The sequence below is a fragment of the Dysidea avara genome, chromosome 11, assembly GCF_963678975.1.
Source record: "Dysidea avara chromosome 11, odDysAvar1.4, whole genome shotgun sequence".
Lineage (NCBI taxonomy): Eukaryota > Metazoa > Porifera > Demospongiae > Dictyoceratida > Dysideidae > Dysidea > Dysidea avara.
Genome location: NC_089282.1, coordinates 22,367,253 through 22,385,826, shown reverse-complemented (window position 1 = coordinate 22,385,826; position 18,574 = coordinate 22,367,253). Strand labels below are relative to the sequence as shown.

The 18,574-nt window shown below is 37.9% G+C and overlaps 2 protein-coding genes across 7 annotated transcripts in view; both read right to left on the bottom strand.

Moving 5' to 3' along the window:
* LOC136238265 (titin-like) overlaps positions 1-2,023 on the bottom strand; it is a 44,954-nt gene extending 42,931 nt beyond the window's left edge. For 2 of the 5 annotated variants that reach the window (XM_066028626.1, XM_066028630.1), the window contains exon 1: positions 1,743-2,021. In XM_066028626.1, the coding sequence (XP_065884698.1) occupies positions 1,743-1,806 (64 nt within the window). In that variant the 5' untranslated portion in view covers positions 1,807-2,021. Of the gene's footprint in view, positions 1-1,742 lie in introns of all 5 variants that reach the window. The other 3 variants (XM_066028627.1, XM_066028628.1, XM_066028629.1) reach the window with 3 other exon arrangements.
* A 7,816-nt stretch (positions 2,024-9,839) lies between these two features.
* LOC136238261 (uncharacterized) overlaps positions 9,840-18,574 on the bottom strand; it is a 96,299-nt gene continuing 87,564 nt past the window's right edge. For both annotated transcript variants that reach the window (XM_066028617.1, XM_066028619.1), the window contains 2 exons: positions 16,082-16,366; positions 9,840-10,184 (listed from right to left, as the gene is read on the bottom strand). In XM_066028617.1, coding sequence (XP_065884689.1) covers positions 9,880-10,184; positions 16,082-16,366 — 590 coding nt within the window. In that variant the 3' untranslated portion in view covers positions 9,840-9,879. The remainder of the gene's footprint in view (positions 10,185-16,081; positions 16,367-18,574) is intronic.

Sequence of the window (18,574 nt, the reverse complement as noted above, 5' to 3'; positions counted from 1 at the left end):
CTTCTTTTTCAATTTGGGCATATCGACATTCAGTGTCACTGAGACTACAGGAGGCAAATGCCACTGGTTTCCACTCACAATTCTCTTGATTCTGTAAGAGAACTGCTCCCAAGCCATGTACTGATCAGAAGTGTCTGCAGTGGTCTTGATTTCCGCATTAAGGTCGTAATGGGCAAAAACTTGTGGTGAGGCAATTTCCTCCTTCAACTTGTGGAAAGCTTCTTCATGATTGGGAGTCAACAACCAGCAAGCGTTTGACTTTAAGAGCTCTCAAAGTGGTCAGCTTATCTCAGTTATTTTAGGTGAAAATTTGTTAAGCTGGTTAATCATACCCATAAATCTCTGGAGTTCGGTAACTGTTGTGGGAGACTTCATCTTTTGAATAGCTTCTGCTTTACGAGGGTCTGGAGATATACCATTAGCATTTATGACATGGCCTAGGAAAACAATTCTAGAACACAAAAATTGGCACTTGTCTCTATTAAGAGTGAATCCAGCTGCTTGTATCTTTTGAAGAACCGCATGGAGGCGGTCATTGTGTTCTGCTTTGTCTTTCTTGGACACTAGTACATTGTCAACATGACACACAACTCCTGGAATAAGTATTTCACTCATGACACTGGAAGTGTTCCGGTACGCTGGTGATTCCAAATGGGAGCTTATTGAAGCAAGTGACCCTGAGGTGTTATAAAGGTAGTCATCAGCCAGGAGAGCTACTAAACGGATGACAGAATGGGTAGAGACACTTCGCGCTCCCCGAGGATGTAGAAACCTCAGACTGTGATATTGTATAGATAATATAATTATCGTAGGTTAGGCGTTAGTTAGAATATACTGTTGTAAGATTACGTGTGAAAGTGTTGAGATTGTGGACGCATGTATTGAGAATCCCCCGAGTCATCGACAATCCTGCCGTGGATCAAGCCATACTTACTACCGTTGCCTTCACACATCCGCACAGTCATTTAGCAGCACCATCCTTCCAGCACTGCATGATACTGGATGCTTATGTCACTATGTTAAGTAAAATGAGATATTCTTCTCTTGGTAGAACATAGCTAATCTGGACTAAATAGTCTTATGGCACATCATGCCTGCCAGTGCAGAGGATGCCAATCACATATGCCAGTATTAGCTATCTTGAAATAATAGTTAGAAGAATCTAGCTGTTTAGCATTGAAATGAGTCTTGAAAGCACTCCGTGATAGATAGCTTGAAGTATAACACGAAATTTCAAAACGATTCAGTATGGCCATTCGCACGAAGATGGATCACTTCCTTTACACGTGTTCACAGAACTAATGAAGCACACTAAAATGAGTACATGCACTTGATAGTACAACATAATAAGTACATTAGGTAATAGATAATAGTGTCAAGTTTGAATAGTGTCGTCGTGGTTACTAGTTCCTGACAACTTCGCCCAACACAGTCCCAAAGCTCTTTCAAGTTACATGCAGCTAGTCATGTGCGTTTGAAACTGCACTTCTCTCCAAATCCACAAAGCTCAATTCCACATTTTTAAAATTTCTTCATGGCGTGTATACAACAGCACAATAACCGGCTGGAAGGTATTCTGAACTCACATTCACTCATGTCAAACTTCACATTTTTAATGGCGGACGTATAATTAAAGGTGACCACGCCTTCCCGCTAAACTCATTATGTGCATGATCAAAAAGATACCATGTATATATGAGCGAAAATATGAGGGCAAGACACTAGTATATTAATTTACTCACCTGAACTGGCTGTCAGAAATACTATTGCGACCACCATCAATAGCGGCCCCACCTTCTGGTACATCGGCGCCCTAACGGCCTTACCGTCTATCCTCAATTAAACATTAATTCTACAGAGTGCGACATTTGAGGACAATTGACTATCGTGGATTACACATCCGTTGTCATAATTTTTTTGGATTCGACCAAATAGCCAATCAAATGTGAGGACTTCCATTCAAATTTCGTTCTCATTGGCCCACTTTCACGTGACACCATAGACATTGGTGACCACGGATGTGCAATCCACGATATCACATCGGATTGCACATCGTGGTCTATGGTATCACGTGAAAATGAGCGAGATTTGAATGGAATTGCTCATGACTATTTAGTCGAATCCAAAAAAAATTTATTACTACGGATGCGCAATCCGCGATAACTGGTTCGAAAATTGCTGCGTCACGTGAATAGGTTAGATCACGATAGTGTGTTGTGCGACTAGGTACAGCCGGTGCGGGCGTGCGACCATAGGGGATATTTTTTAAATTATTTTATTTAGGGGTGGTCCACAATTTTCTACTTTTTTGCAAGCGTACAAAAAGTACTCTTTTTTCTAACCCCCTCCCCCCAGCCCAAAGCGTACTGTACAAATGTTGACACATGGATGTATTGTAGCTATAGCAGAACAAACACATGGATATTTTTTAATATTGCAAAATTCATGTAAGGTGTTTGTTTTGTCTTTTAGGCATCTTATCAGTTTGATGCTTTTGAAGCTGATACCCTGAAAGAAACATTCCTACACACAGCGGGCATTAGTAGTACCTGATGCACATTTGCAAATGTGTACATACACATCATAGAAACAGTTCTTGGCTATCTTCAACATGTTCATACAAAATCATCCCAACACTGGCAGTAGCAACAGTAGTACTAGTTTGTTGGGTATTCACCATAGTCCGAGGTGGACTGGAGTCAGGAGATATGGGTGTACACTCTGCAGAGACAGGTTTTCTCTATAGGCAACCCACAACTACCACAACTATGTGGTGTAAACAAACTAGTACCCACATAATCCAGCCTCCCATACCAACAACAACACCTTCTGCAGGTAGAAAACAAAGGCAACAAGCAGTGTAGCTACAAGCTATTCAGTTGTAACCGTTTATCAGTGTTAATGCACTTGTCAATTTCATGCCCACCCCCACCCCCGGGCGTCCCCACACCCCAGGTAGGGATTTTACATTGCTTCTCGTCCCCACTCCTGGGGCAATTGACAGTTGTCAATTCATTGACCAATTTTCTGTAGTTGCATTTCTAAACAATAAAATCGCACTTGCTATAATTTTACTGGCTACAGGGATGAAATATGCACTTAGTCATCCTTGAGGTGCTGCCAAATCCCCTACTATGGGGGGTGGGGACATAGTGGGGATTTGACAGCCGATATTGCCCCAGTAGTGGGAAATTTGACACCACGATTTGTCAAATCCCCTGTATTCCCCACCCTCCCGGGGGGTGGGGCATGAAATTGACAAGTGCATAATTGCCGTGCTAAGCTATTAAGACTAAAGAGAAAGAAAAGTAAGTGCTGTTATAAAAGTATATAAAGCCTGTAAGTATGTGTTATCACGCTGATAACCGTCTTACCTGTAGATTCAATGAGCTTCATCTTTCCTTTAGCTTATAGCTAGCTACAGAGCTTCTTTTCATTGGTAGCTAATCCTAGCTACACTTGGCTTGGGCCCATGCATTAACTGCATCAGCTCGCTTTCGTCCACCGTTTATAATATTACAGTAATTGGACACTGAATAAGTAGCAGTAGAGGTTTACTACTAAAGCCTTACCACTACAATCAGATCATTCTCGCCAACTCACGTGATCGACATTTTTTTTAAAAGCGTACATGCGGTTTTACCCCCTCCCCCTAGCGTACGGTTTGTACGCTCGCGAAAAAGCAGAAAATTGTAGACCACCCCTTACTGGACAGACAAACAATGTCTGGTGCGTCCAGGGGACCAGCCCAAAAAAATACATTCGTATTACATGTACAATAACAAGGGGTAGTCACTTCCATACCGCCAGTTGATACACTTGCGACCGGGATCAAGAATTTTGATCGTCGAAATTTCGCCTTGATAGCTTGATTACACTTGTAAAAGTGCCTTGATTCTTGATAGTCTACCGTAAAATACTAGTAAATCATCGTGTTGCTAAAGTTAGCTCTGAAAGGTGCTTGATCATCACTTTTGCGGACGTATTGATCGCTTGATTCATTGTACAAAAGCCCCTTGATCGCTTGATTAAATCTTGATCCCTGTCGTAAATGTTTCAACAGACGGTACTGAAGTGACTACCCTAGTGCTATAGAAATAATTATTGTCAATCAAAAGTCTATGGATAGCAGCTTTGATTTAAACAAGGGTGAAGTGTTGCTTTCAATCACTTCATTTGGTAAATCATTCCAATCTCGGATTGTTCTTGGAAAGAAGCTATATTTATAGTGGTCACAATTAGTAGAGCGGATAATGAAATGGAGAGGGTGCCAGTGGTACTGACGAGTTGATCGTTGGGTTCTGAGGAAGTATGTTGGTAATTGTAATGCTGTAAGATGGTAAATAGATTTGTAAAACATATGCAGTCTTGAAGTGTGTCTATGTTCAGTTAGGTTGGGCCAATGTAGTGTTTCTAGCATAGAAGTAACAGAGTTAGACCAGTTATAATCTGACATTGTCCATCTTGCAGTTCTTCTCTGTACTTTTTCAAGCTCATTAATTTTATGTCTTTGACCAGATGTGGATTCCACACTGAAGAGCAGTATTCCAATACAGGGCGAACCATAGAGCTGTATGGTTTAGCTTTAGTGGATTGTGAGCATTTATATATTATCTATGGTGTGACAGAGGTGTGTATTTTAGTACAAGAACCAAGAAAAATGCTGTTTTTATGCATCTGTAGCTTGTTATAATGTCTGACCAGAAATTAAAGTAACCATATTTTGTTGTAGAAATTCTGCCACCTTGGGGTGGGCACCTCTCATTTCAAATTTGAGCTGGATCTGCCCAGCCATCACTGAGTTGCATTCATCTTCCCAGGGCCTAAAATAAGGCCTTAACACTGCAGTGCAGCACAAAGTTCTAGTGTTAAGTCTAAAGTGTGCAGTGATAAATATGATTTTGCATAGTGTTAATTTATAGGGCTAAGAGTATAAAAACATGACTATACACCATCATGAAGTGTATACTCTGTATATCTTTATAAACAAGTACACTGATTATAGCTAACTGTTTCTGGAAGTTGCCAAGGCATGCATGGCTATAGCTACCTGATTAAAAAAAAAAAACTTTCAACAACTGTGCTATATACAGTGTCTATTCTATAACTGCATGCAAACAATTGGATGCATGCTTATAATAAGTACCAGAGTAGATGCAACCAGTGAGGCCAGAGCCTCTACTAGTTTTTGCTGAAATGATAACAAAAAAAGCATTCTTAAATAATTGATGAAGCCAAAACAACATGAACATGCAATACTTAGCATTTATTTAATGATAAAACATCATACTTATTTAACCTGTCTTTCACCCAGAACAACTTCAGGTCTACTTGGTCCATATTAAGTGCCTCTAAAATACTTACTGTCATATTTAATTTAGCTTTGGCTTTGTAGCTACTTCAGAAAAATGTATAATTATGCTTCTCAACTGATCTTCTCATGATTCAACCGGAAAGGCCTGAGTTGGTATGCAGTAGCTTGACAACAACACTACAACTTTTATTTCATTGTACCTATATACGCTACACTGTATACAGTAGTTATGTTTCTGCATCAACCTTTATGTCTAGACCCTTGTGGCATGGTACTTAGCAACACATTATAATTACTGCATGCCTTCAGTAAGAATATTGTATTAACTGAGAATGCTGTCTATTATAATCTAATCCAAAACAGCCAAGCTGTAAAAAAAGTGTGCGGCCCTCAAAAAGGCTATAGTGAAAAAAGGTGTGAAATCCAAGGTGGCGGCCAAGAAATGGCTGTGATGGTAGGTTAATGGTAAAAATTTTAATAACGACAATTCAGATGAATTTGGTGCCGCTTGGTCTTGGCACAAAATTCACCTGAATTGTCGTTATTAAAATTTTTACCATCAACCTACCATCACAGCCATTTCTTGGCCACCACCTTGGATTTCACATCTTTTTTCACTATAGCCTTTTTGAGGGCCGCACTCTTTTTTTACAGCTTGGCTGTTTTGGATTAGATCTCACTTCTTTTTGTATTTGTATACCCCAAATAGGCCGGCTTTGGGACTTTTTAAACCTATCTTCTTTTCATTACCACAGGGAGGAGAAACAATGAAGTAGATGTACTTTAAATATTTTATTAGTAAATGTACAAATTATATATAAATATACATATGTTGCATTGATTACAGAAATCTCCATGGCGGTTTCTTTGTAACTGAACGATCTACAAGGTAACTTCTAGCTGATCTCTCTACAGGGTGAATTGTTTGTAGCTGATGGGTGACTTGTTTGTAGCTGATCTCTATACAGGTTACTTGTTTCTAGCTGATCTCTTGAATTCTCTTCAGGGTGACTGCTCTATTAGGATGACTGCTCTATTAGAGTATCTCGATCTCGCACTTGCTGCACCAAGTTGTATTTCGTGTTATAACTCCGTGGTTTTAAGTCTGATTCTTCTACACCATTGATGAGCCTTTCTAAGATGATTACTCCATCTGTGCAACGATTTTCAAAGCATTACTCCAAGCGGTTTATCTGGTAGGCGTGGCAAGCAGTCGTTTTTTTTTTATTAGCTAATCTCGATTGCGTAATTGTTACACACTGTTGGTTTTTTCGTTGTATCTTCCTGGTTTTTAGCTCGATTTCTTTCAAACCACAAAAGGTTTGAGGTTCAATAGTTAACCTATTCACCCACCGATTTTCAGCTTCCTCCCATACGCCGTTTACCCTGTAGGCGTGACAACATATTGGTGTTATTTTTCGTTAATAATCGCTCATAACTCTTTGCCTGTTTATCGTATTTTTTTATTTTTATTTTATTTTTCTTTATTTTCTTTATTTCTTTATTTTTATTTCGGCCCTAATGGCACTCTCATCCTCCCCGATCTCTAGCTAGAAGTTAAACCTAATTTAATTTATAAATGAAAAGCAAAAAAAAGAAAAAGCAGCTAAACCTACAGAGCCTACACAGACCTACAAAAACACCGCGTGGACCGCCAGCATACACACAGCAAAACCCCCGGACAGGGGCCTTAAGAAGAAAGCCCTGCAGACTACTGACCAAACTGCAGGAAGTGGGAGCATGAAACAGAGTTCAACTCCCACAAAGGACTGCCAGGCAACAGGCTAAATAGATGTAAAAATGTCAGGGCATTGTGGCGCCACAGACAAACAGAGAGTTGCTCTAGCAGATGGCGGTATGCTAGGCCACGAGAAATGCCACTCCTGGTGGTTGTCCTCAAAGCAATATCCTGCAAGACAGGACGACTATATAGCAGCAGACCACAAACCCAAGGACTCAACCACCTTCCAGCCAAAGTTGGTACCGAGATGCGCCTTTATACCCCCCTTCTGTGTGCAAATTTCAAGGCAATCCGATATGGCGTTCGCGTTTTATAGCAGTTTTTGTAAGTATACGACAAGAGGAAGAAAAATAAGAAGAAAAAAACGAAGAAACTAAGCCAATTTTTGAAGTCGCATATCTCGGGAACGCGTGAAGCGATTTCGCTCAAATTTGGAATGTGGAGTACTGAAGTTGGAGGGAGTATCTACAGCAAAAATCGTCTTGTTTCGTCAAGGAAGCACAGAGCTACGGAGGTGCGAAAATTGCGTTTTCTTTCTTCCTGTCAATATACTCACGGGTGTTGCGCGCCGGCTTCTTGGGCCGCACGACACACTACCGTGTGTCTTGATTATAGTGGTTAAATCAAGCTTTGCTTTGTAGAATGTAGCAAGATATATTATCTGTACTATCCCACTAGCTATATAGGAACCTGTGAGAAGGCTAAAAGCCTGTGAATAGTCAAAACACCAAACTAAAGCTCTGTGAAATGCAAAATGTATCACAGACTTGATTTGGTGAAGCATCAAATGGAGAGAGGATCCCTGCTATACATGTTGTGGCTCTTTCAGTATATGCCTAGTTTTATTTGTAAATTTAGGCCAGTGAGAAGGATGGTGCTAATACTTGTGACATTGCATTGCCGGATCAGTTGCCAGTTTATTTACTGGCACTGCTAATGAATATAAGTGGCTAGTATGCATTCCTGATTTTTCTGGTTACTGTACATGAAATGGTACTCTATGCTTATGTACACTGTAAATTCAAATGGGCACAAATGACCCAAATTTTTGGGTTGTTTTACCTGCATGCAATTCAAACAACCGATTTTTTGGTAGTAATGACCCAATGATGTACTTCGTTATTTTAACTTTGTTAGATATAGTCATATTACCCAGATCCCCTGAAGTCTCTTCAACCTCTAGCCAAGTGTTTGAAATAACCTTGCCATCATGGTCATTTTAACCATCTGTGGTAAAATTCACAAAATATTTGTTTGTTTACACTAATTAACAAGTCACTCATCATTAGTATTAACATACATTAATCTATCTGTGACACATATTCACAGTAATTGTTACGTACTGCATCTTAATACTTTAAACATACCTGATCTTATAGAGTTTTCAAATTGCACATAAAATCTATGTTCTCCATGTTCACTTTTGATTGTGGGATGTAACACAAATGTTATAATAGCCAGTGTACTGTAAATTTAACCATGTAGCTGGTCAGCTTGTCTGTGCCATAGTAGACTTGACCAAACACACTGAAATTACCCAAATATGTTATTGCAACATCCTAAGTGGACAGTTATATTGACCTACCCTAGTTATTTTGACTGATTTAGTCCAAAAGCCTACCCTAGTTATAACTACTTTTAGATGGTCATTTTAACAAAAAAGTTTGTAGTTTAAATTTATACCCATGGAGGTTGAATTGATCCATTTGAATTTACTGTGTATGTACATAGCTATATTTGCAAGCTATAACATTTTTCCAAGCTAAACAATGTTCAAGATTCTGACTCTGTATTCACGGACTCTCTCCTAGTACAACTCTGCACTGTTAAAACAAAAGTATGTATTAAGTTAATTTTCACTTTTGTCTGAAATACATTTACTGTTTCCTTTTCACTTGATACTCACTAGTGAACCTGCAGTCCTATACTCATTGCAGTGAATACCAGAGCTTCCTGGAAGTACCTGTACATGTGAACACACAGATGAAGTTTTATTGTGACAGGACAATTCCAACAATATATTACCTCCGTAGCCTTGAGTATAATGGTCGCATCATCAATGTGCGACGTGCTATGGTACTGAATATAATTGAGTGTGTGTACCAATTCTACTAATAGATTTTGATCCCAGGCCTTAGCCTTATTTACAGAAGTACAGTAAGTTGTGTTAAATTGTTTCCCAAGAAGCAAAGTTAAGTCAGTAATTCTTTATTGTCAAGGCTCACTATATTTGAAAGTGCTCAAAGCAGGTTCACTACTAAGTAGATTGTATGTATATAATAGGGAACTTTGTAAATTGTGTACTACCTGCATATTCCTAAAAATACTTGTGGTAAGTAATGGCTAAGTGGATAGGATGTTATTATAGACAGAATCAGTTTATAAGAAGAACTAGTAGCTAGCTGATTTTGTAATGCAGCATTATGTAGTTACTCCCTATACATCATGCAATGAACTGCTGGTAAAAACATACTGAAATGTAATTGATGTTGAATGGATGAGCCATACCTACTCAAATCTTTATGTACACAAGCTAGTGTATGTACCTCGTTGTCGAAAGACAAACTGTCTTAAAGTTTACCACACAGCTAAACAACAATAAAACCTGTGGAGTTCATTTCTTTGAAATTGTATGAAATGACTGTTGTGCGATAAAAAATATCACAATAACTACAGCACAAAAACCCAAATACAGTAAATATAACCGTCCCATAAAGGACATGCATTGAAGCATTTGTAATGACAAAAGCATGCAATTGTAAGAATAAACCTTCTTGACCAGCATAAAAATCAACGCCTTTATGCAACAAAAATAAATGGTCATCTATATATCATCATCCACAAAATTGTCAGCTTGTTTTATCCTGCTGTCATATATTATTTTAGCCAATCCACTTAATTTCACAGCATCAAGAGCTGATACTACGTGATTCCATGTCTGGGAAACAGCGTCATTTTGTTGCCACCATTTCTGTAGCATGTTGGTGAAGAATGTCTTGGTAGTAGCTGGCATGATGTTGTTCAGCTGTATTTCATCTATGCCTAATTTTAATCCAAAATCAAACCAATGCTTTGCCATTGATGTCAGCACATTATTACAATCTTTGCTTTGAACTTCATCATCAATTTCTATAGCATATTAAGACTGAAGTATAAATAGCTACATAAATCACAACAACCAATAAGTATTTATAGCTACAGACATGCATGGATGTCATTTTTGGGAGTCAAGAGGAATGCCCCTCAGGAAAAATTCGACTGAAAAGTTATTGTAGGATCTTTTCATTGAGTAGTCAAAATGTTTAACTAGCAACTTATACATGTGAATATCTTTACAGTATAGTTGACTGCCAAAATTTCCCTTTTATACATGTGCAATTGCAATACAAAACATCAAAATTTTGCTAAATAAGTATTAAAATTTCAATAACTACTAATTGTGTGGGTGGGGTGAAATTTATAAATATACTTTATATCACTAGCATTGGTACCTGCCTTACATGGAGGGACCACGTTATACAACCAAGTATTAAACATCAGTACATGGCCGCATTCCATTCATGCTCTGCAGCATGCATAGCGACATCACTTTTGAAATACGTGAGAATTATGCCACCATCCTGCAAAGCATACTGAAATGATGGGAACAGCTTGCAAGTACTCTTGAACCTGCAGAACTGCAATAGCTAAACTAGTGGTATTGTGTATGCTTAAATGTTTACCACACAGGTGTAAACAATGTGCATGCATGGTTGTAGTAGTACCTGTCCTGTTATTATGCAGGCTATCATTAACTTATTGTTATAGAACTTGCATGGGCGAGATCAAAGGAAAAATGTATTTTAAATTTCATAAAGTACATTTTCAGGCAAACAGTGCTTTATCACCCACAAAGAGTGCTTTATTGCACCACAAAGACTGCTTTATTACAATAAAGCACTTTTTGCAGTACAATTAAGCACTCTCTGTGGGCAATAAAATGCAGTTGCCCACATGCTTTAGTGCAGGCTAATAGCCCGTGGCGCTCACGCCAGTATGACTAATCACCCAAGCTGGTGAAGGCTGATAGCCCTCGCTGTGCTGAGTAGTCAACCACCCCAGCCAATACAAGTACTACCACTGGATTGCTTTTATAGACATACCTAAATTAATTGATGATGGTTGGGAGAAGGTAACATTGCTGTTACATTTGTTAATGTAAATGGACAAATCCTGGAGATATTATGGAAATACTTCACTATGTGTCACAATAGAATCGATTGTGAGCTGTGACCAAAATTTTCCAAAATACACAATGAATGTCTACTATGCCAAACTATGGTGAACTATGCGTGAGTTACTTTGTTAAACTAGTCTGTGTGCATTCAGGCTGCTAATAAATCATGTAATGCTTGTTAACTATGAGTCCTAGTGTATGGTGAACCTACACAGCTAGAAAGTTCTATAAATTATTCAAAGTATTGCCTTTCTTATGCTATATGATAAATAAAGTACTTGGTCATGTGCATCGTACTTTATTTTTCATATAGCACTCACTGCAATGCTTTAAAATTTACACATTAATTTGCACTTTAACACTGTAACATTGGTACCTGCCTTACAATGCAGGACTTGCTATATCGTGTTTGTATTTATGCACTAAGCATCATGTGCAGGACCAATGTAATGGGAGCCAATGCAAGCATTAAAATTCATGTAGCTATGTGTATATGGATGTCACTTTTAAAGAAGGCTGCCTTATGCCATACTGCAAGTACACTGAAATGATGTGATCATACAGGTAATTTTAAGCAGCGGAGCTGTGTGTAGCTACATGAGCCAAGACAATTGTACATGTAATATTGTACTATTGTGCATAATATAAGTCTACCAAACAGCTGCAAACTATATTATTAATAATATTAAGAGGTGTTAGTATAGTGCCTATTGTGCAGGCTATACATGTAATAGTACATTTTATAGTTGTAACATGGGCACGAGTGATTTGCCTGATATGTATGCCCAAAGCCCGAGGGCTGTGGGCATACGTATCCGGTAAATTATGAGTGCCCATGTTAAGCTATTATGTAACATTTCCGTTTCAGGCTGATAGTATTGATGCCAATACAAGTGTAACCACTAGATTAATTTTATATGCATGCCTGAAAGATTCAGTATGGTTAGGCAGCAATTAACATTGTAGCTACGATTGTTATGATAAACGGATTAGTCCTACGGATATCACAAAAAATTTGAGTAGGGAAAATTTAGGGGAATTCACAAGTGTTTTAATGCTTTTGCATTGTTTAAAGACTAATCACAGTGTATACTAAGGACCTAAATGGGTAAGTTTCATTATAGAGTGGATATTTCATGTCGTCTTTGATGTGGGTGTGTCCACATTAAAAAACATGCTGAAACAGTTGTGAATGCACTGTAAGACTAGTTCTCACCTTCAACCAACATTTTCCAACTTGTAGAATGGCAAGGATACTGAAACGCCTTCATTTGAGTGCTTCTTGTGGCAACACTTCAATTTTTGGTAATCATTACGTGAGCATTAATTTATTCCCACCATCGACTTCAGTCTGAGCTTCTATAAAACAAACACAGGGCGGTACCACTACCTCATCTACATCAAGGCCATGCTTGCTTTGTTGAAAGTGGCTTGCTCTTTTAGAAGTGCAACCACTTTCCCTGGATATACATTTCAATTTACATCGGTGTACATTTAGATGTCTCCCTGTGAGGCCATCATTATTATATTGCTTGTTTCCCATCACCCAATGCAACAAAAAATGATGCGGGCAGGAGGTACACTTATTTCAGTCTCTGACCCCTATATTAGAGTATGAAGGCTGCCAGGACTGTACATTCATGTATGATAGAAAGAGGCACAGTGTGACCAAGTTGTAAGATAAATGCATTAGCTGCGCATATAAACATGGCAGAAGGGTGGAAATCCCTTCAACAGGGTGAAATAGTGCATAATGAAATAATTAAAATATGGTGTGGCCACCTAAAAATTGATGCGGGCAGTGACGGGAAACAAGGAATTTAATAATGATGGCCTAAAGAGGTATACGTATACATGGCAAATGTATTCTCTGGGATTCCTTTGATCTGTGGTGAAAGTGTTATATATCAGATTCTACATGACATTTAACTTACTGACAACAAAAAAATTGTACTACATAATGTAGGCTGTAGCATCATGTAGTACCTGCCTACAGTGCAGGATGAGTTTTGTGTGTTAACAATGCCACACTCCCTACAACCTATACCTGTTGTCATCACCTTTATACTGTAACAGTAGAGTAATAAGAATGTGGTAGAACAGAAGCACTTAAATAAGAAAAAGACCAAGTACCAAGTGAGAGAATAAAGGTATGGCATAAAAAGTTATACAGGTAGTGAGAAAAAATAGCATGAAAAGAATACATAACAGAAAAAGCTTTTACCAAAAAGGCTGCCAAAATGAAAAAAAAGTTGTAACAAAAAGGTTGGCTAAAATGAAGAAAAACAAAAAACAGCAATAACTGGAATTTAATCCCACACCCCAACAGTTTCAAGTTTCATGCTGTACCACACGGATTAAATGTATCTTGTGATTACAGTGTCTTTAAAAGTTGCTTATAAAGGATGCTTAAGTTGGTGTTTACTTGCGGTTTGCATGCCTGGCTACTGAAGGCCACACCCTTTTTTTACAGCTTGGAAGTTTTTGTCTGGATTTATTTTCTTTTTGCACTGTATAGGGCCCCAAAGTTGACATTTATTTTTACCCACATTTCTTCTTACCCACAGACACAATGAAAACCAAAGTATTGTTCATTTGACTTTTTGGTAATATAATAAAGTACACATCTTTTGAGGAATTCTAACAGGAAACACCTAGAATGTTCTAGTACAGTCATTGGTAGATCTATAAACTTTTACTATTAAGTAGATTTTAGCTAGAAGTTTCATTTATACAGAAATTAATTGCAGTGATCAGGCGTGATAGCAGTAGCTCAATGGTTAAGGATTTGAGTTTGATTGTGGTCCCTGGTTCGAACTCTGGTAAGGCTTTTTCTGACATTTTTTTATCCCTCAGTGACTGTTCTATTAGAGTACCTCAACCCTGCAATTTACAGTTGTTTACTTTTTGCTTTGTAACTTTTTAGCTGTTCTTCTTTTTTCTAACCAACAAAAGGCACTGCTATGATAGTTAGCCTATGTACACACCAAATTTTAAGTTATTCCCATAAGCGGTTTACCCTGTAGTCATGACAGAAGTTCAATCTTTTTAATATCCTCATCTATTCTTAAATCCACTAGCATGCAAAATCACAGCACAAGTCATGAGGCTGAGTACTATCTGCACATATATTACTGGCACAATACAGATAGTTTGCTCCTGTGTAATTGCATCTCACATCCTTTATCGTACTGTATATTACGGATCATGAAAAACTGGGCTATTCTGCCAAATACCATCACCCCAAAATTCAGCGTCAATTTCTGTTCACGACAATTTGGCAGCATTGGCTAGGCACAGCCAAGCCCAAAAATCATTTCAAACCAACCTCAAACCCTTCCAAAAAAGTTTCTATAAAATTTTTAAAAAGTATTTAACAGAATTTTACACCGACTGACAAACTGATGCCTCCAGCCAAGCATAACTCGACAATGCATGGATAAGGCTACCGGCTTGATTTTTTCATTGTTTGACATTGCTTCATCCCAAGATGTGCCTTTCTGCCAACCACAGTACATACAGTAGGCTGCAAAAAAAGTTTTGCATAATTATGGATTTGTAATTATGCAAAACCACTTTTTTTTGCATAATTATGGATTACACTCAAAATATAATTACAGTACAAACATGCATAATTACTTGGTAATCACACCATAATTACGATTACAAAATGTAAACTTTTTTTTGCAACTTACTGTACAATACACACAACATGGGTTTTAGTTATTTTCACTGACAACACAAGGTGTCGATTCATGATAGTGCAATAAGGCTTCCCTGTGGCTGTGTTAGCTATTATGCTTACCACTGTATATATTCCAGATTGATTGCAGAGACACTTCTCGTACTTTTCTTTGTTTGTAATGCTGTATAATGGGTGGAGCATAGCTGAAAACAAAGCGTAATGGCTACCACCATATAATTGATTGTCGAGGTGCGTATTCTGATGCAAAATTACTTTTATGGCATTCCTGGCGCCATTCTTTCTTTTAATGTGGTATATGCATGTCATAATCATGTTATTAAAAAAGTAAACAAACAAGTAGAAGGAAATATTAGAAATTTTAAGGGATTAAAGAAAAAACTTGTGAAACAAGGGAATAGCTATAAACAAGGAAAGTTGCCTATACCTGTAGATATACAAGTGGACATTCAATACCTAAACTTCAGTCATGGGTAGACTGAAGTTTAGGGATTCAATGTCCACTAGTATATCTGCAGGTATAGGCAACTTTCCTAGTTTCACCACTTTTTAGCTATTCCCTTGTTTTACTACTGTTTCTTTCTTTGATGCCTAATCCAACTTGAATTTCTGATTTTTCGTTCTACTCGTATCCTTAGTATAAGTTGGTTGCTACATCACCAAAATTAGTATTGGACATGTAAATGGTTTAATTTTTGGTTTTCACTGTTGTATAGGAATTGTGTAATTTCAATTTTAAACTTAGGGTCAACACAGTATGGCAAATCCAGCATTGTAGGGCAGGTACCAGTGCTACAGTATGCACAAATTCATTTCTTTTTCTTGTCAGTAAGTCAAAATAATTATTATGTTACTTAAATTATATAGTCTGCATAATAGGACAGGTACTACTGGCATATGCAGATGTGAGTGATGTGTGCAATTGTTTCACCATGCATATTAACTGTTTCAGTAACCCTTCTCTCACTTTACTTAAAAGATGGTATAAGGTTGGGTTACAATACCTCAGCAAGAATTCTCCCAGTGATAATCATACAAAAACTATTTTAATACAGTCATTTATATCACATCTGGTGGATGAGATACAATGCTAGTATGAAAACTGACCATTTTGATGCACTATTCTCAAGGTCTGGCTAAGTTGTGGGTTAAGTCGTGTTCGCTCTACAGCTGCTATCAATTCCTTCCAAGTTGGGTTTAGTGATTGGTCTTTCCACAACTCGAATACCTTTTTCATATTCTCTTCAGGATCATCCTTATAATCTGCTGATATTTCATTCAGTTCACATGACTTCAAGCCAAGTTTCAGTCCAATCTCTTTCCATTTGTGAACAGCACCGTGACTCAAATCACTATACACTGAATCAAAATCTTTTATTTGAACCAGTGGTCCTATGGATGAGTCAGCTGTTAATTCTATAGCTATAATGTCACTTAATATATTTACATGTAATTATTATGTAGTATGTAGACATGTACATGTACACAGGCATATAACTAGCTGTACAGAATTTCCATACTTTGTCTAGCTTTTTCACCAATCCTGATATTTTGTAGCTCTAGTATAAAAACAAAAAAGGATGGAACACACAATAAAAATGTAAGGGAAAACTAGGAAATTTACAAGCTAGTATAAATACCCTTGTTTAAGCACTTTTTTTATTATACAGTATGATAGTACTGTACATTAGGATCATTAAGGTCTGGACTTTCTGGCACCCCTAAAACTAGCTTCGCAGCACCTACATGGTATCTTGGCAGTAATGGTTAGGTATAATCAAGCCCAAAAGTGCCTTTGTAGGACCTGCAAATTTTTAAAAATAATATGTGACTGGATTTTGGAAAAACGATCTAAATCGCACATTAGAAGTTTCGAGATAAACGGTTTTAAAGAATTGAAGCCAGCATAACTCTCCAAGGATAGCAAGTACGCGTATGAAATTTACACAAAAGATGCATCAATCTGTTACCTTTCAGGCCACTTCCAGTACTTGTAGTTGCTTGTAGAGTTTCCCACCAAATAAGATAGAAACTCTGAGCAGTTGGACGAGCGAAGTAGTATCACGAGTGCTCACAAAGGGGTGGAGGGTGGAGGGTGGGGGGTGGCGGGGAGGGCAAGAGATAGACCTCAAAATGGAGGCAGACCATGATTGCAGTCCAGACACGAGATTACAGGGCTGTGCTGACTCCTTAGTGGCTGATATGTAGCAAAATCAACAGGGAACACGTCTGGCCAACATTATAAGGCTGTCCACCAGTAAACCACTAATTCTTGCCAAGCCAGGTCCTTCACAATTCAGGCCATTTGATTACTGCACACCACCCAGAAAAGACGTCTGTTAAAACCAGCCTCGTGTAGTTTGAGTAGTACTAAGGGTCAAAACTAGTAGTACGATAGTGTAGCTATCCACTGGTGGTGTTAGTTTGATTTTGCCTGATGTGCGATTTGGATCGGTTTTGTAAAATCTGGTCACATATTTAGTGGAATTTTTTATTACATCAAGCAGTCAGTCTATTACACACAGTCAGTCATCCTGACTGATTTCCTTCAGACAAGGGTCACTCAATAACAGCTAAGGCTACAGACTTGGTTTTTTTACTCACTTCTGCCCGACTGGTGCCTTTTTTCATACCGCAGTGTGTACAATGCATGCTTCATGGACTTACCTGTGTCCTCCTTTGTGTCCCATTTATCATTGCTTACAGTGCAAGGTATCAATTTGTTGTATAGTGTTGTGTAATGACTTCCCAACATTTGATGGAAATTGTCCAAGTTTTCCATTGATTTCAGAGGTCCTGTTTCTTCGTTTTTAACACTGTGTAATGGGCTGAACATATCTGAAAGTGAAGCGTAAGGCCACTTCACTGTTTTATTAATTGATAATTGTGGCACGTATTCAGACAAAAACAATAAGCCTGCCACCATTCTTTCCATTCTAATGCAGTAGCGTGGGTTCATCAGTTATAATAATGTTACAAAAAAGTAATTAACCAAGTATAAGGAGAATCAAGAATTTATGAAGAGAATTCCAGCTTTTTCTGACAGCCTGTTCGCAAACTTGTAGAAGGCAGCTATTATAGGAACAGTTTTGTTCTAAGAGACATTAATTTGTAATATATCTTAGGCTAAGCTTGATATATTATTGTATTCTGTACCATTGTACATGTTTAATGAAATGAAAAGAAGTAGCTAATTAGTCATAATATGTGACCGGATTTGCGAAAAGGTACCTTTTCCACACATTTTACATGTAAGCAAACAAAATGATGTAACGCTTGACTCCTTACACTGATTAACTTGTTTTAACTTTCATAATGTAGCCAGATACTTTAGCTGCACTCATGGAAAATTGCAGATAATTATATGCAATGATAAAGACATTATGAAGCATCAAAGTTCACAAAATGGGTCAAATTTTGTGTGTGAAAAAGGTACCTTTTCGCAAATCCGGTCACATATCTTGAACGATAATTACTTATAGAGGTGCTTATTGCATGTGAATTAGAGGCTACTTTTCTACTCCAATAGTAGCAGTACCAGAAAGTAGTATGAAGGTCGCTATAGCTTATACATAAAGCAAATGTAATTTATGCACTTGG